The sequence below is a fragment of the Gymnoscopelus microlampas genome (assembly GCF_963454915.1).
Source record: "Gymnoscopelus microlampas genome assembly, chromosome: 17".
Lineage (NCBI taxonomy): Eukaryota > Metazoa > Chordata > Actinopteri > Myctophiformes > Myctophidae > Gymnoscopelus > Gymnoscopelus microlampas.
In genome coordinates this window covers 40,450,844-40,469,095 of record NC_139954.1, presented here as the reverse complement: position 1 = coordinate 40,469,095, position 18,252 = coordinate 40,450,844, and the positions used below count along the sequence as shown (strand labels likewise).

Below are 18,252 nucleotides of genomic sequence, written 5' to 3'. Positions count from 1 at the left end.
CACTCCTATATCTGACTTTGTCTGTGTGTCCGTCCATATGTCCAATAAACAAACATTGATGACAACATCAATACGGGGCTCATCAAAGGCACCACTCTCTTCACACAGGGTGTGATTTTTGGGGCGGTGTAACCGCCCCCTATAAGTGAGGTTTGGACACTGACCAATCCTGCACCGTGATAGGCCAATAGTCTACAACGCAGTCTACAACGCTAACCCTTCCACAGTCAATGCAAATCTATACTTTTGCAAAGTCAGCCAATCACATTACAGCTAGTGTCATCACCACTAGCTGTAATGTGATTGGCTGACTTTGTGATTGGCTGCAAATTCAGGACTGTGATTGGCTAGCGAAACACATGACACATGTGCAGCCCTATGAATAGCAGTATGGACTTAAAAAAACACATTTATGTTTTTTAAGTGAGTCATGTTGTGATGACCACACACCGCCCACTTCACACTGGGTGTGATTTTTTTTAAATACGTAACTCGGAGCACAAGTCTCCGCCAGCAGACTTGTGTTGGGAATGTTGGGAATGTTGGGAATGTTCTAATTCTTATGTTCTAATTCTTACAAAAAATAGAACATGTTACTGTGTCATAGTAACATGACACACTGTCTGTATAAGTGTCCTACCCGTCCTGTCTGTGTACGTGTCCTATCCGTCCTGTCTGTGTAAGTGTCCTATCCGTCCTGTCTGTGTAAGTGTCCTATCCGTCTGTCGGAAAGGCGACATGTAACCACTAAATGTTAGCTTGGCTGATGGCACTGATGTCACTTCGGAACGCGCACCGCAGCGCTCCGAAGTGACACATCTATTTATAGGCCGCTATACGTCATGCGTCTCACTAGCCAATCAGAGCACACTCTTTCAACGTATTGTCACGTGTCACGTGAGGCTTGACCTATTCGGTTCTTAAGTCTGACGTAATTTTGTAGTCCGACGTCACGTCCGGGTCCAAAAGGCACCAGCGCCGTCCACTCTTCATTGTAAACAACATGTTGGAACCCGTAAATCTTTTTACAATAACCTCCTTTTTCAGAAATGAACCATTGAGGGTTAATAAGGGTCTTAATGCTAATATCATAGAAGTACAAAGTATTTATTTATTATTATGATTTAACATTATTATTATTAACATTAAAACACTTGGACCCGGAAGTTATTCTAGCGGGGCGCAACGTCACGTCTTAACAATCGAATGTTAGCTTGGCCGAGGGGGGGACGGGGACGGAAAGTGAAAACATAGTCTCCTGGCGGAGACAATAATCATTACAGTTTCAATAGGGCTTCGCACTACTGTGCAATGTTATTTAAATGTATACAAATTAAATTAAATAAAAAAGTACTGCAGACTGCTACAGTGCCTGCACAAATCGGCATTGCTAGGCACGCTGGCAACAGTTTGTGTTGTGTGTGTAAGACCAGTATACAGCCTATATAAAGTGTGAAGATGTCTTTACACGTCCACTTCAAGGCTGTAGCCTTCTGTCAATGGATTTTAGAAACAGAAGAGAGACGATGGAATATAGAAACAAAGACAAAATGAGGGACAGCGATGGGGGTATAGAAAGAGATAATCAGTTTTCTGAAACTCAGGTCTTTCTCAATAAACACATGAAGAGCAGCCACAATGACCGCTACTGCCAAATGCTGAAGAATGGACAAATTCCCTCAGTAGCCTGTCATGAAATACCCAGCTCTTTCACCAATCAGAAACAAGGAGACACAGATGAATCAAGATCTTTCGGTCAACAATTTACAGCCTTCATAACACCACCAGGAGAAGTAAATACACATAAACTGACAGGAAAGAAACGACACACCTATAAACAGTGTGACCAGAGTTTCAGTTGGTTAAGTGAGCTGAAGAACCACTACCGTATCCACACGGGAGAAAAACCTTTCCTCTGTAAACAATGTGAAAATAGTTTCAGTAAGTTAAGTAGCCTGAACAGACACCAGCTTATCCACACTGGAGAAAAAACGTTCCATTGTGAACAGTGTGACAAGAGTTTCAGTTTGTTAAGTCACCTGAAGAGACACCAGCTTATCCACACTGGAGAAAAACCTTTCCACTGTAAACAGTGTGTCAAGAGTTTCAGTGTGTTAGGTAGTCTACAGACACACCTGCGTATCCACACTGGAGAAAAACCTTTCCACTGTAAACAGTGTGTCAAGAGTTTCAGTTTGTTAGGTAGTCTACAGACACACCTGCGTATCCACACTGGAGAAAAACCTTTCTATTGTAAACAGTGTGACAAGAGTTTCAGTGTGTTAAGTACCCTGAAGAGACACCAGCTTATCCACACTGGAGAAAAACCTTTCCATTGTGAACAGTGTGACAAGAGTTTCAGTTTGTTAAGTCACCTGAAGAGACACCAGCTTATCCACACTGGAGAAAAACCTTTCCACTGTAAACAGTGTGTCAGGAGTTTCAGTGTGTTAAGTAGTCTACAGACACACCTGCGTATCCACACTGGAGAAAAACCTTTCCACTGTAAACAGTGTGTCAAGAGCTTCAGTGTGTTAGGTAGTCTACAGACACACCTGCGTGTCCACACTGGAGAAAAACCTTTCTATTGTAAACAGTGTGACAAGAGTTTCAGTTTGTTAAGTACCCTGAAGAGACACCAGCTTATCCACACTGGAGAAAAACCTTTCCATTGTGAACAGTGTGACAAGAGTTTCAATAACTTAGGTGATCTAAAGAAACACCAGCGTGTCCACACTGGAGAAAGACCTTTCCACTGTAAACAGTGTGACAAGAGTTTCAATGTGTTGGATAATCTGAAGACGCACCAGCGTATCCACACCGGAGAAAAACCGTTCCACTGTAAACAGTGTAATAAGAGTTTCAGTCATTTAAGTAACCTGAAAGCACACCTGCGTATCCACAGTGGAGAGAAACACTTCCACTGTAAACAATGTGACAAGAGTTTCAGACATTTTAATAGTCTGAAGAGACACCACCGAATCCACACTGGAGAAAAACAAAACAGTGTGACAAGAGTGTCAGTGAGTTAGGTAGTCTAAGGAAACACCAACTTATCCACAGTGGAGAAAAAACGTCGGTTCAGTCGGTTAAGTCAATTGCAGACACACCAGCGTATCCACAGTGGAGAAACATGTATCCACAGTGGAGAAACAGCTTTCCACAGTAAACAATGTGACAATGTGACAAAACAATGTGTCAAGAGCCTGATGGAGGAGAAGGGAACTGGTTGGAATAACGTGTTCCTTCCACGCGATACGTCCAACCAGGGAAACTCCCCCTTGTCATTGAAGGAGGCATGAGCTCGGCCCTGGCCTCCCTAGGCCGGTGAGGGGAGTGTAGCGCCCAGGATCACTTAGAAAATTGGCACCGGGTGAAAAATAAGGGTTACAAAATCACGGGAGAAAAAATAAATACAAAAAAAAGCTGTCTGGGGGGCGGGAGGGTCTCGTCTATATCCACCAGAACAAAAAACAATGTGTGGGGATGAATCAATTGGCATTAAAAACAAGAAGCGTTGCAATTGTTGTTGTTGATAGGGGTGTTGGAAAAAATCAATTCATGTAATAATCGCGATTCTTATTATCAACGATACAAAATCACAATTTCCAAAAATTGGTGTTTGTGATATGAAATGTAAGCTTCACTGTCCAGCTGATGCTCGTTGACACTCGTTAACGTTACTTGCATCAAGGCAATTATGCTGTGTTTCTGCATTAAGATCCATTCAAAGCCAAGGATTTTTACATGACCCTCTCTGGTATTATTATTATTTTTTGGTTTGTGCTGTTGGAAATAACTAGGCTACACTACAGCAGTAGAAGTCCAGAAGAAAACAATATGACTGAAAATGTTTGGATTAAACTATTTTGAATTGAATCGTGACCCCAAGAATCGGAATCGAATGGAATCGTGAGATGGCCAAAGATTCACAGCCATAGTAGTTGAGCTCGGCTATCTTCATAGCGTGCGATACAGGCGCGCGACAAAGTATAAGTCAAGCAGTGCTCCATGTGTGTTCTCTATCTATCTAAACTGGAGTGGCTGCGTTCCACACTAGATCTTTGACCCCGTACATCACGTTCTGCCCTCCTGCACTTCCTTGCAGACAAGCCGCTCAACGACCCCGCTTTGTTTTTCCGTCTGCTGCGTGTCACACTGACAGCACAGAGCTATCTGAAACACACACACACACACACGGGGTCAAGCCATCATTTTAAATCAGTCCTGATCAAAGGGCCCTGTTAGAGGACACTCAAACCCCCCCAGAATGTCCTAGATAGAACCTAGAGGACCACTTCAGTAGCTTCAATCAGCCCTAATAATACGGAGAGAGAGGGAGGGAGCCGTCCCACCACTTGGAATTGAAATTGGATCTTACTGTAATTAGATATCGTTGCTGTCGGGCATCTCCGTATCTCCATGTTTCAATTTTTACTTTTTTTCCCCCCCCGTAAATTAATGCCCTACATTAGCCGATCAACAAGCTCAAATTCACTAGCTCTTGGCGCGTTGCTATTCTCACTATTTTAGGAGGATTTTTTAAAGTGGTTAAGTCTGTATGTGGGTTTTTTATAAGTTATTTAAACAATTACAAATATTAACAAGAGCGTCTTGTGACTAAATAATACATTTGGACCAACAGCCACGATATATTGGGGTAATAACTGAGAGACATTGGGAGGAAGACAAAGTGGAAACTGAGACCTAATGAGAAGGGGGGGAGAGAGATAGAGGGGGGAGGGAGAGACAGTGTGTGTGTGTGTGTGTGTGTGTGTGTGTGTGTGTGTGTGTGTGTGTGTGTGTGTGTGTGTGTGTGTGTGTGTGTGTGTGTGTGTGTGTGTGTGTGTGTGTGTGTGTGTGTGTGTGCCTCATACTGTAGAGGTCAATGAGACTACCCTAGTCATTGGCCTCATACGATGTCATGGTAACCGAACCTTAAACTGTATTTCTTATCTGCCTCCCCTGCTCTCTCTCCCCCCCCCCCTGTTTTGTAATTGTCAGGCTAATGACGCGAGACCTAATGGAAATATTTACTGTTTCCATTGGTAAATGATACTTCTATAATTAACACCATATCAGACCATTAGACACTGCAGGGACAAAGAAGGCGGGGAGTCGCTCAGACGGACAGGAAGGGCAGAGTATAGTGTGTGTGTGTGTGTGTGTGTGTGTGTGTGTGTGTGTGTGTGTGTGTGTGTGTGTGTGTGTGTGTGTGTGTGTGTGTGTGTGTGTGTGTGTTGCAAGGCAGACTTACAGAGGCTGAGACAGCTGGACATTTCAATGATTATTAACCACTTCCTACCTGTCGTTCCTATTTATTTTGGGCATGTCATAATCGAAAAAATGTATCTGTTATTTTTTGTGATTCGTCGTACGACAACATATATGGCTTAAAACTACACTGTTTCACTTTTTCAAGTCAATACAATGTCATTCTGACCAATCTGTATGGTGTATGTATGTTAATACAATGTACCTGCGGCAGTTGTATTTGGTCTCCTATGCTCTTCTATTGAGAGATTATGGATGACCACTAGTGGTTGACCATTGGTACTGCCTGAAGGTCAACATTCAATTCCTCTCCTACCCAGGTGTACTCTATTAGCTCAGCGGTTAACATTTCTGCAGTTGCACGGGGGGACCCACGTTTTATATCTCAAATAGAACATTAAAGTTACAGATTTAAGTCCCAGGTTTAAGTGGTTTTAAGTGGTTAAAGGCAGGGTAAAAATGTTAAATAGCTCTATATTCTGATAGTAATCATTGCTATAGAGGGTTTGTTCAGTAACAGGAGTCTCCACGTCTCTCCAGCTCTTTATTTTCAGGTCAGCATACCAATGTGATCCAATCAGGATAGAGAACTCAGACAGGATACAGATTAAACAAGTGAAATTGGAAGTGATGACACAAAGAAATGAGCAGACACAATTGGATCTGGAACACTATAAAAAATGAAGCTGATAACACTCTATAGCAATGTTTAGTATCAGAATATAGTGCTCTAACCTTTTAACAAAAAAATATCACGTACCCTACCTTTAATGCAAGCAAATGATCTGATGTGACTGTGCTGACTGGGACGTACTGAGAGGGAGGGTGGGGAAGAGTAAAAATAAACAATCCAGACACCCAGACACACATCTATTTATGGTTGAATGCAAAGGGCAAGGAGAAGTGTCTAGTTTACTTGGTCTCATAATATCATAAAAACACTGTTTGAAACCAACGTGACGAAACCAACTCGTACACAACTCGTCATCCGTGCTCCCCTCAGGCAGGCATGCCGCCAGGGACGTGCACAGATAGACTCTAGGAGGTGCTAGAGGACCTGCCCTTTGCCCTCTTGACCAGAAGTGCCCTTTTGAAAAAATGAAAAAAAAAACGTTTTTTTTTCCAGTTTACAGCAGGGGTCTTCAACAAGGGGTCCTCAGAGTTACTACAGGGGGTCCGCCAAATCTTTATGTGATATGATTTTTCTTTTTACCATAACCACTCGAAACCTAGCATCCCTTTTCTGAGGATAACTTTAGCCAAAAATAGCAGATCTACAAGCCCACAACGCCTCGCGCTGCGAGGCGTTGTGGGCTTGTAGATCGGCTATTTTTGTCAAAGAGGTATAGGTGTAGAGGGAAAAAAGAGCAGACCAAGTAAACAAAAAAAACTATAATTTACTTGAGCACCTGCCCCTCAAAATGTCTGTGCACGCCGCTATGCAAAATGTGCGTCCGGTCTTCCGACTCGCCGTCTAAAGGAAGGATTGTCTTGTAAATAACTGTACTGTATGTTAACAGCTAAAAGAACGTTCCGTTTTGGCTGTCGGTGCGAATGCGCGCCGATGACAGAAAGAGAGAAGGGGGGGGGGGGGTTTGAAGTCGTGGCTTTGGCGGGATTGCGGTTATTAATCACGGCGCAAGCCTCGATTCATCTGCCGACGCCGAGGCAGTTTGGAAGATGGACTTTATTTACTGCTAAAGCTGTTCGCGGGGTTTCGGGAGGCAGACATCAATCTCTCCCACTATCTTAAAAAAAGAAAGGAGGAAAAAAAACGGGGGGAGTTGGGAGCATCAGTTTCAATCACTCTGCGAGACAAGGCTGGAAGCCATCGCTGAGCGCTACGCCCCCTCTCCCCCCACCCCACACACACACACACCCCTTACACTCAGTGTTGCCAGATTTTGCGAGAGACATAAGGAATCAGGTCTATGAAAACAAGCCCATAAGAAGCGACTAACACATGAGCGTCGCGATGGGAGCTGGTAGATCTGCTATCTTTTTTTTTATCTTGGGAAAAATGTGAAGATTTTTTTTATACTTTTGAAACATTTTAACAACACAAATCTGGTACGGGGGTCCCTGGCACTAAAGGTTTTCAGATGGGGATACGCGGTACAACTACATATTAATTTGGGTGTCCTTTGCATGAACATTTTTGAGGACCACTGGCTTAAACAACATTTATTGTAGGAGCCCAAATAAGCAACAATACAGAAAACCCCAAAGTTGCTTATAATAAGCAGACATGGCAACGCTGCTCACACTCATCCTCTCCTTCTTCCCCGACTCAAGGTGAAGCTTCCTCTCTCTCCCCGGGGAGGCATGGCATTAATGTGTTTTTAAAAATAAGAATCATAATAATATGCCCTATAAAAATACACACCACACCTTGGTGCTCCCTTGCTGTTTGGCACCCTGCGTTCCTAATTAGAATGTTCAATTAACCCTCGTTAATTGTGCTGGATCCTGGCAAGCGAGCGCCACAGGGAGCTTCTCTTTTTTTTGGTAAATGAGCGGCAACCCAGGTGGCTGTGTATAGTGTCATAACCAGTGGTGGAAAAAGTACTCACATGTTTTACTTAAGTAAAAGTATCAATACTGCAATGTAGAAATACTCCGTTACAAGTAAAGGTTCAGAATTCAAAATGTACTCGAGTAAAAGTACAAAAGTATTGGCATCAAAATGTACTTAAAGTACTAAAAGTAAAAGTACTCCTTATGCAGATTGTCCCATTTGAAGTTTTAAAATGCATTAAAATCTTTTGAAAATAGCTGATCTACAAGTTGTAGATCGGCTATTTTCAATTGGCCGAAATGTATACAGAGCTGAGGTGGCTAATGTAGGTTTTGTAATAATAATCAAAATCTACAAAGTAATTAATAACTAGTTTTCAAATAAATGTAGTGGAGTAAAAGTACAATATGTGCCTCCGAGATGTAGTGGAGTAGAAGTAAAAGTATTGGAAATTGGAAATACTCCAGTAAAGTACAAATACCTCAAACTTGTACTTAAGTAGCCTACAATACAGTACTTAAGTGAATGTACTTAGTTTCTTTCCACCACTGCTGATGTGCCTTCAACCTCGTTCAGAGAGTACTGCACTTTGTTTGTGTGAGAGCACTACTGGTAGCCTTCGTAGAAGGAGAGAGCAAATGAAGGCAAGCCAAAAGCCAGAATTGCCTCCAAACTGGGAGAGTGATTGTTCTCTCAAGACTGTTTCTGCAAAGTTAAACAATAATCACAATCGCTTGTTACTGCCGCGGCTGCAGCTCTCTCTCTCTCTCTCTGTATTTTCCTCTGAGTCCCTGGGGCCTATTACCACTGCAGGGGTCCAATGGTATCACTTTAGCATCTTTTCTCATGCCCGCCTGCGTTTTGTTTTGCATTGCAGGGGGTGTAGGGATCTTGTCTGTGTTGTTTTGCGAGAAAACAGCAGGTTTCAATGCCTCTATTTCATTTGGCGGCTTTGATCTATCCTCTCTGTCCACGAGACACATTAAATATAACTCCCTGGGCGGGTTTTTTAACCGAGGTTGAGGGACCTTTCACTTTGCTACAAATGACTTTGCTACCGAAACGTATGATGTGGCCAACGCGGCCGCTCTACGTGCTCACAACGCATCACATCACCATGCGTTGTTGTCAGCTTGTATATCGGCTATTTTCATTGTATGGCGATAACGCGGCACTATGTAACTTTCATTTCCTACCCCGGATTTGAACCTGGTTTCCTGCGCAAGTGCTGACATTTTTACCATTGAGCTAAAAGAGCCCGACTGCTTGCTCAGAGGATAAATTGAATCTTGACCAATGTGGTCAAAATTCGTGTCAGATCCTGTGTCTAGGTGAGACATGACCTTTGACACAATCTAAATGTTTCAATAGAAGAGCAGGGAGATAAAATACAACCACCCCAAGTTATATTGTATTAACATACTCTACCATACAGATTGGACAAATTTACATTTTATTAATTTTTAAAAAAAGTGACAGTGCCGCTTTAAGCAGTTAAAATCTCTTTGTGAGAGTGCTGATGCACAAAGAAACACAACTAAACAACAAAATATGAAAACAAAAGCTCGGCTAGTTTGGGGGATCGTGTTTTTGACCATATCTCTGCTTACAGGCAGTCTGCTGAAGCCCCGATTCATCCCCACAGTAATACCACTAATGCAGTCAGCACTGCAGCCTAGAGCACCCGGGGAGCTCCTCCCCGACCCCCCAAATAGAGTGGAATCAATTGGAGTTTGATGATGTTTCAGGAGAAGGAGTACAGCCAACGCCGGTCCAGGGTGAAGCGCTTGAGAGGCAGAGGGCTAAAGGGAGGTCAACAGCGGTGGCATGAATTCAACCGTAGTGGGCTGTTTTTTTTTCCTTTCCTCCAGCAAATTCCTCTACAGCGCCGTTTCACTCCCCTTCGTCTGACCTCTCATTACCACGCCATTACCGCTCTGGGCCTGGAGGGGCCGTGGGCTGTCATTACCTGATGCGGCGCGCGTGTGCGTGCGTGCGTGCGTGCGTGCGTGCGTGCGTGCGTGCGTGCGTGCGTGCGTGCGTGTGTGTGTGGGGGTGGGTGTGTGTGTGTGTGTGTGTGTGTGTGTGTGTGTGTGTGTGTGTGTGTGTGTGTGTGTGTGTGTGTGTGTGTGTGTGTGTGTGTGTGTGTTTAACCAAGCATGTTGGGGCGGCAGACATCCATGTAAGCTATTTCACCTCTGCACCCTCGCCCTGGCAACAAGCATCCTGCGGATATACCGGTCCTCCAACATTTGCCACATTATCCATCTGCCTGCATTCCAATTTAACTCTGTTTCACCGTTTCAGTTTCCTCTTATTCTCCTTTCTTTCAGACGAGGCACTTGCCATCCGCCTTCCAGCCGGCAGAATCAATTTGCAACACCCCCCCCGCTCCCCCCCCCCCCCCCCACGAACACTGTGTGGATTACCGCTGTTATTTGGCAGTCTTTGCATCAAGTTGACTCAGTAAAGTTTAGGTGTGGGCCATACCTACAGCAGTGGTTCTCAATCCTTTTTAATTTCAAGGACCTCCATTACTCTGAGAGATTCCATTTTGTGTTTCTCAGAGTTATAGACCGGTAAGGGTCCATTTGGAACCCCTCAAGGAACCCTGAGGGTCCTTGGAGCCCACTTTGAGAAACACTGATCTACGGTATTTAACTTTTTTCCCCCTTAAGATTACTTATAAATATTTGAGCCATTGCTGAAAGGCATGATTTAACCACTTTAAACCTGGAGTTCCCTATTTTGAGGATGTCATTATAGCCAAACAAATACAAATCTCCCGCATGTCTCCAAACCGCCCGACAGATGGTCTTCAAACATGGCGTGTGTATTAACAAGGACCCAAGGGAGTGATGTGCGGAGTGGCACATTATTTCTGGTTAACCGCGGATCGGCAGGTTGTCCAGAAATATCTACGGATCCACAAATCTCTGTACGTCGTGTCCCTTTTCTGCCCATATACTGTATGATGCAATGATACAATATGAGGAGGACCGGCTGGCCGAACAGCCGACGGACCACTTCATCACGCTCATGTCACTATGACTCAGCCATAACCATGTAAGGAGTTCCCAATGCAGCTACGCCCAAATATGGAGTGTGTTATCTAACCTCAATGTGTCGTAATGGCATCATGCACAAACACATCAGTCAGCTCCATATATGGGCACACAAGGGGGCATGGACAAGGTCGGACAGATATAGAGATCTCCATATGGGCATGTAAGTCGGTGTGAAGGCTCTAGTTTTTAGAAGTGCACTGAATCACTGCATGCATGTGCCAGTGGTGGAAAAAGTACTCAAAGTACTCTGTTACAAGTAAAAGTCCGGAATTCCAAATGTACTTGAGTAAAAGTACAAAAGTATTGGTATAAAAATTGTACTTTAAGTACCAAAAGTAGAAAGTACTCATTATACAGACTGTCCCATTTCAAGTTTTCAAATCTATAAAATGTATACAAATATTTTGAAAATAGCAGATCTACTAGCTCACAATGCGTCGCATCGCGAAGCATTGTGAGCTTGGAGATCTGCTATTTTCAAATGGCCGAAATGTATATAGGGATGAAATGGGTAATGCAAGTTTTGTAATAATAATTAAAAATCTACAAAGTAACTAGTAACTAAAGTTTTCAAATAATTGTAGGTGAGTAAAAGTACAATATTTGCCTCTGAGATGTAGTGGAGTAGCAGTAAAATTACTGGAAATTGGAAATACTCCAGTGAAGTAAAAATACCTCAAAATTGTACTGAAGTACAGTACTTGAGTAAATGTACTTAGTTACTTAACACCACTGGCATGTGCATCTGTGTCCATCCGTGTGCACCCCTCATATCTCGAGAACCGTCCGCATCGTGAGCTTACAGATCTGTTATTTTCGCTATTCGCCGTACTGTACGTCAAAGCACATATATATGTAGGTCTTAAGTGGTTGAAGCTGCTGAATTATCTTTAATCAAGGAGGAGATTTGTTCTCAATGAGAGAGAATCAGGTCATTTGGTTTTCTATTATTCCATGGCTGGGACCAATCTGGCAAGAACATGCACACAATCAGTTTCGGCACTCTGCACTAGAGGAGCGTTTGTGATTAACTGTGATTAGACGGCCTCTCCACTCTGCATATCATATTGGTTATGGGGACACTAATCTCAACCATGATTGTGGTGAGAGGATTGAGCACAGGACATTGTCTGGGCAACAAGGTCGAATGAGGAAGCAATGATTACCAAGTTCACAGGATTATATTTAGTTGTGAACTTTTTTTTAAAAACTGATTTTAAACACTAACTTCACTGCTCTACCCCCAGATTTAAAGCCGGGTCTCCTGCGCAAGTGCTCAAATTGTTATCATTGAGATAACAGTACCTGGCTGCTTGCTCTGGGGAGAAAGTTTATTTTGACTCTCAGGTCAAAATCTGTGTCAAACCTAGACACAGGATCTACTGTAAATGTCTCAATTGATGAGCAGGGAGACAAGCCATCCCGATTGTATAAGTTATATTGCATTAACATACTGTACCACACAGATTGGACAAAATAAAAATGTATTCGCTGACAAAATACTTAAAACAGCCCATCTACAATTTTTGCTATTTTTGAACATTTTAGAAAGCTTTTGAAAATGTCTGATTTATTATCAAATGTTGTATTTTTTAATCTTCACCTACAGTACAAAACAGGGACGCCAGGTTGAATGTGGTTTAAGAGATTAGTGGTAGATCAGAGATTAATTTCAACACCAGCAAAACATTTTCTAATATCCTCATTAAAGTATTAATCAAAGGCTCGTGTATCCAGTCGTATGCTCAGTGTTTCCCAAACACATTTCAAAAAAACATATTGCTAAAGTTTCCAGGAAACTGCCCGGCTCCGCTAGTTCACTGAATTGAAGACTCTCCTTGGGCTCATTCATTGTAGTCATAATTGAACAGGACTCCTGGCTAATTACAGTAGCCTTGGGAACCAACGGTGCCCGAGCCATGTGATCTCCTGTTTCTGTGGTGTGAGTACACCTCCTGGACATGACGCTAGTATGTCACATGATGTACAAGTACACAGGGACTTACTCCCAATCCAACCCTTGATGCTGGATCGGCCGGCACTGGGTACCATTTTTATAGTCTTTGGTGTGACTCGTGCCAGGGATCGAACCCTGACCAATCTCAGGGCGGACACATTAACCACAAGGCCACTGAGGTGGTAGTCCCAGGCTAAATATAGCATCATTTTTTGCAAAAAAAACATTTGTTTTCTTTGCCTTCTCTGTGAAGGCAAAGAAAAAGCTAAATTAAGTCGTTTTCTTCAGGCATTCAAGCCCACACAGGGGGATTAACTGATACTCTCCAACCAAGAGATATAGGCATAGTAGTTGAACCGCAAGGCAACTAGTGAGTAATTGACACTTTTCAAACCATCCATCCAACCAGCAACCACAGGACATGGTGTCTTACTCGGAGGAAGGTGAGGTCACGGCTGCGGTCGATGCTGGTGATCTCCAGGTTGCCCATCACCACCTCACAGTTCTCGTAGTACTTCCTCAGGGTGCGGTACTGCTGCTCCAGATCCGACAGCGTGCTGAGCTTGTTCTCTGTGCCGGCACACACTGGAGGGAAGAACCAAGAAAGGACAGACAGGACAAGCCGTTACAAATGGAAGCAGTCATTTCTTTTTTTTACTTTTACAGAAGGGTTTCCCAAACTTTTAGCTCGAGACCAAAAAAGAGAAATTTGATGTCTGCCCCGGACCCAGACTAGTGAAAATAGCCGATCTACAAGCTACTGTACAAGGAATTGAAACATTTTCAATCATTTAGAACTATGTACTCAAATTGTACAATTTACAGTTCAGGCATTTAGCAGATGCTCTTATCCAGAGTGACTCATCTGAATAAATGACATGAACCGTGGTCAACTAACAAGGTAAATACTCACATAAATAAAGTGCAAAGAGAACAGTGGGTCAAAGGCACCAGGTAAACATCAAACCTAGCATCTGTCTAAACAATATGCTAATATCTAAATATTATTCAGGATCAGAATCATACCATTTTGTGCTGAAGAAAAAGCAAATCAAAACAAAACAACAAAAACATGTGAACAAGTAACTAACATACAGTAGTAATCGAAAAAGGTGATGAGGGGATACAAGGAGAGAGGAGTCTGGTCAGTCTGGTCTGCAGTTCTGACTGCAAGGGAGAGTTTATTCCATAGTTTGGGACCCAGGAGGGAGAAAAGTCTAATAGACTCTCAGACTAGAGTCTAAGAGTCAAAAGGCTAATGTTCCACATCACACAAAGATTTGGAGGACCCACTGTAGTAACTCTGAGGACCCCCCTAGGGGTCCTGGACCTCCTGTTGAAGACCCCTGGTCTAGGGTGTTTCAGGCAAGGCTCGAACAGACGTCCTGTGCGTCACGTGTTAACTCATCTACAGTAGGCTACGTGAGCACGAAAATGTTGAGACACGCAGAAAGAAATAGTATATACGATATAGTATGTTTGTACACTATAGACTGTAGATGCTGCTAGATCCTCCTACAGACAGATTAGTCCACACAATTGCTCCACCCTATCTCTCTGATCTCATCCACCCTTATGCTGCGTTCATACGGGCAGATACAAAGATACACAGCATATGTGCTGCTCTGTCGCTTTATATCTGTGTTGCTCAACACGGTCGTTGACGTCATCAAGCGCTGTGCAGCGGCATAACGAGGCAACAGTGGGCTGGTCACCGTGGGCCCTCAAGGATAAATCAAGCATTACTCTGTTCACTTGTGATTCTAGTTTTGTTTCTTTGTATCTTGCGTTGTATGTCCCTTTGTTATATTTTGAAACTTGATTTCATACTGCACTGTGCTCTTGAGTCCCTTGAAAGGTATTTCAAATACAAAATATAATAATCAAAATACAAAAATACAACAATAAGTATTATTATTAACACGTGATTGGCAACTTCTTACACCAGATTGACAATGCTCCCATCTGTCAATCTGTCATTTGTACAGATAAACACCCACACTTGTTGTCTGGGGAAGCAGATTTTCAAAGGACCTGAAAGTCATAGTCAGTCTTCATTAAAAACACAAAAACAAATTGACTTTATTGTCTCTGTCAGGTGGAAACCTCATATGTCTAAAACTGTTACTTTTCAGGATTAAAAAAAGTAGCAGATCTACAAGCTCAAAATGTGTTGCTGTGCGCCGCGTTTCAAGCTGGCAGATCTGCAAGATCAGAGAAAGTTTGAATATGGAGATAAGAGGTTTCTGCCCGACACCAACGTTATAATAGACCATTGTTAGCAACTGCTCAAACAGATGGATAAAAAACTCAAAATCCTATCATTAATTTTGATGCTAACGCCTGGAACGTAGACCCGTCATTTCTTTTGAACATCTTTGAAAGAATATTTAATTAACATTTCAAATACATATATTTTTTTTCCTTTCTTGTTAACTTTGCATTTTCTTTTTCCTCTGAACATCTTGGCTGAACAGAGATTCACAGCATTAATGGGAGTTTCATTTGCTGTAGAGACTGCATTAACCCATTCAATCCGGAAGCAAAGATTTGAGGAACAAATATATATATATATATATATATATATATATATATATATATATATATATATATATATATATATATATATATATATATATTAAAAATATATATATTCCGGATTTAATGGGTTAACTCTACTCGAGCTGCTAACAGTTGCGGTACAACATGACTGACAGGGCATTCATTCATTGTTTTCCAACAATTTTGAAGAGACAGCATCTCTCTCAAAAAGAAAAACACTTGAGCATCCATTATCACGAGAATCTTTCGAGTCTCCACACCTTATGAGTAATTACATTTTATTTCTACCACTTTGATGTGCAACTTTGAAGGATACCAGTGAACATCTCTGCTTCAAACTTTGTCAAAGCTGAATAATCAGAAAGCTGCTTAAAAAAAAACGGTACAGCAGTGATTGCACATCTACACAACACAAAAGATGGTGCGTTCACAGACAGAACCCTCTTTTAACCCATTAAAACCGGGAAAGCATCTGTGTGATTTTAGATTGGGTTGGCTATTCAAAAACTAGCAGATATACAAGCTCACAGCGCGACATGAACATTTATTTTTGAAAATTTTTGAAACATTTTGAGAGTATATATTTTTTTAACACAAATCTTCTCTTCTGGTGGTCCCTGGTCTGAAAACAAACTCAGGTCCGCGGCCAAATATTTATCAAGTTGGGGGTTCTTGGCATGAAACAGTTTGATAACTAGTGATTTAGAACAGTGGTTCTCGAACTTTTTCATGTCAAGGACCCCCAAATTGACACTTATTAGCCTGCGGACCCCCATTTGAAAAGATAAGCCAGGGACCCCCATAAGAGAAGATTTTTACGGCTCTAGCAGTGATTCTGAATCATTGTAATTTAAGGAAACCCCCAGTTTGACATGCATTAGGCTACGGACCCCCATTTAATGGCATTTCTATCTCTGGGACCCCAATTCATATTGTAAAATCAATGTTAATTTAACTCTGAGTGTGTACAAATGGAACCAAATGGACCGTATCGGGTCCATTTAGTTCCATTTGTACACTCTCAGAGTTACAAACCCATAAGGGTCCATTTGGTTCCTATAAATCGTTTAGCTGGGGACCCCCTGGTATCCCCTCAAGTACCCCTGGGGGTCCCTGGACCCCACTTTGAGAACCAATGATTTAGAAGGCCTTCATAGAATCAGCCTCAGGTCTTAATGGGTTAAATTAAAAGAAATCCACTGGCTACAAACAGCAGGTCACATCCAGCTTCTCTAGGAAGCTGCTTTCCACAATTGCAGTCCCAGTCAAAACACAATTATGGAGGGGAATAAAAACAGACGACATGAAAATGTCCAATCTGAGTGCCATCATCACCATCGTCGGCGGCACCAGATGATGGCAGGACAGATGAAAGGCCGTTAGCGGCTGCCCAGGCTAACGCACTTGACACATAATTAAACCAAAACCATTTCCACTCATCAAACACCTTGCCCCCTACGACCGACACAAGCCATCTGCCCTGTCAGCTGGCGCTGCCCGCCAGCTTCCAAACATACTGTATACACACACACACACACACACACACACACACACACACACACACACACACACACACACACACACACACACACACACACACACACACACACACACACACACACACACACACACACACACACACACACACACACACACACGGAAATGTACACATTGAACAAAGCAGACTCATGCAGTCCCAGGAGTCTGCAGCTTTGCCCCTGTAAGTAATGAGACAAAACAACAGCAATCCACAGTTAAGTCCCCTCAAAGCTTTACAGTCTCTCATTCAGAATGTGTCTTTACAGTCTCTCATTCAGAATGTGTGATGGCCTGTCTGCAAGTGAGTGAGTGACTGGCCCTCAATACTTCATGCAGGACACGGAAGTCTTGCACGCCTCAGCTGTAATCGGCTGTCAGTCAGCTGATGTGAACATCAGCCTATAGCCTCCTATTCCCCATTCACAGCTCTGCTGGTCATTACGTCACACATTCATACTCCAATCAGAGCTCACGCCTCAACAAAGAGGTTCCTTCAAATACGGCTTTGCATTCACTAGGTCTCTGCTCGTCTTGCTGCCTGCTTCACTGCTGCTTAGCTGCCTCCTCCACCCCAGCCTCCACCTTTTGATCAGAGTCTGGCATAGGCATAACACTTGTAATATTATATCTGCTAGTTCACACTATGTCAATGTATTGCTTATTGTTTGACATTGTATCCCTATGGGGGTTTTGCTTGTTAACATTCCCTGATTTTGCTTAGCATGCTGCTTGGACAAAATTCAGGGAATATATCACCAAGAGCGTAGCCTTCAACGCCAAACTTAACAGTATTCCATTTGTTGCAATAACTGGTTAAATCTACTTTGACGTGAGTTCCTGACTGAACTGCAGCGGTGGGTTTCCTTCTCGCCCCGACCCCCTTCACACTCGATGATAGGAGGGCTATTGTCGAGACGAAGGGCTGACAGGTCACTTCCCAGCGTCTTGTCGCGCCGTCACCCGTGAACTGTCGCTGCCTCGGCGGGGCTCTCGCCTGCCTCTACCAACACGTCCGCCCACCAAGACCTTTTACTGGATCTTCTTTGTGTTTTAATGCGAGATACCACACGTACGCATGCATGCACGCGGACATGCAAGCACAATGCATAGCTGTTTCCTTTTTGCATGTCATGCTATATATCTCCTGTGCTCCTGAGCCGAAAACAGCAGATCTAAAAGCTCACGACGTGAGTCGTGATGCAACGTGTCGTGATGCATTGTGAGCTTGTAGATTGGCTATTTTCGGCACTGGGAAACCGTCGTACAACTACATATATAAATCAGGCTTTACCCCCAAGGCGAGCGGAGCAGTAAACTCAAAGTCAAAGCCAGAC

The 18,252-nt window shown here is 42.9% G+C and overlaps 1 protein-coding gene across 3 annotated transcripts in view; it reads right to left on the bottom strand.

The window, feature by feature from the left end:
• erbb4b (erb-b2 receptor tyrosine kinase 4b) overlaps positions 1–18,252 on the bottom strand; it is a 623,270-nt gene that overhangs the window by 319,963 nt on the left and 285,055 nt on the right. For all 3 annotated transcript variants that reach the window (XR_014602804.1, XM_084085440.1, XM_084085441.1), the window contains exon 2: positions 13,251–13,402. Coding sequence is in view for 2 of the 3 variants with exons in the window: in XM_084085440.1 (XP_083941566.1) it covers positions 13,251–13,402 (152 nt within the window). In the remaining variant the exon portion in view is untranslated. The remainder of the gene's footprint in view (positions 1–13,250; positions 13,403–18,252) is intronic.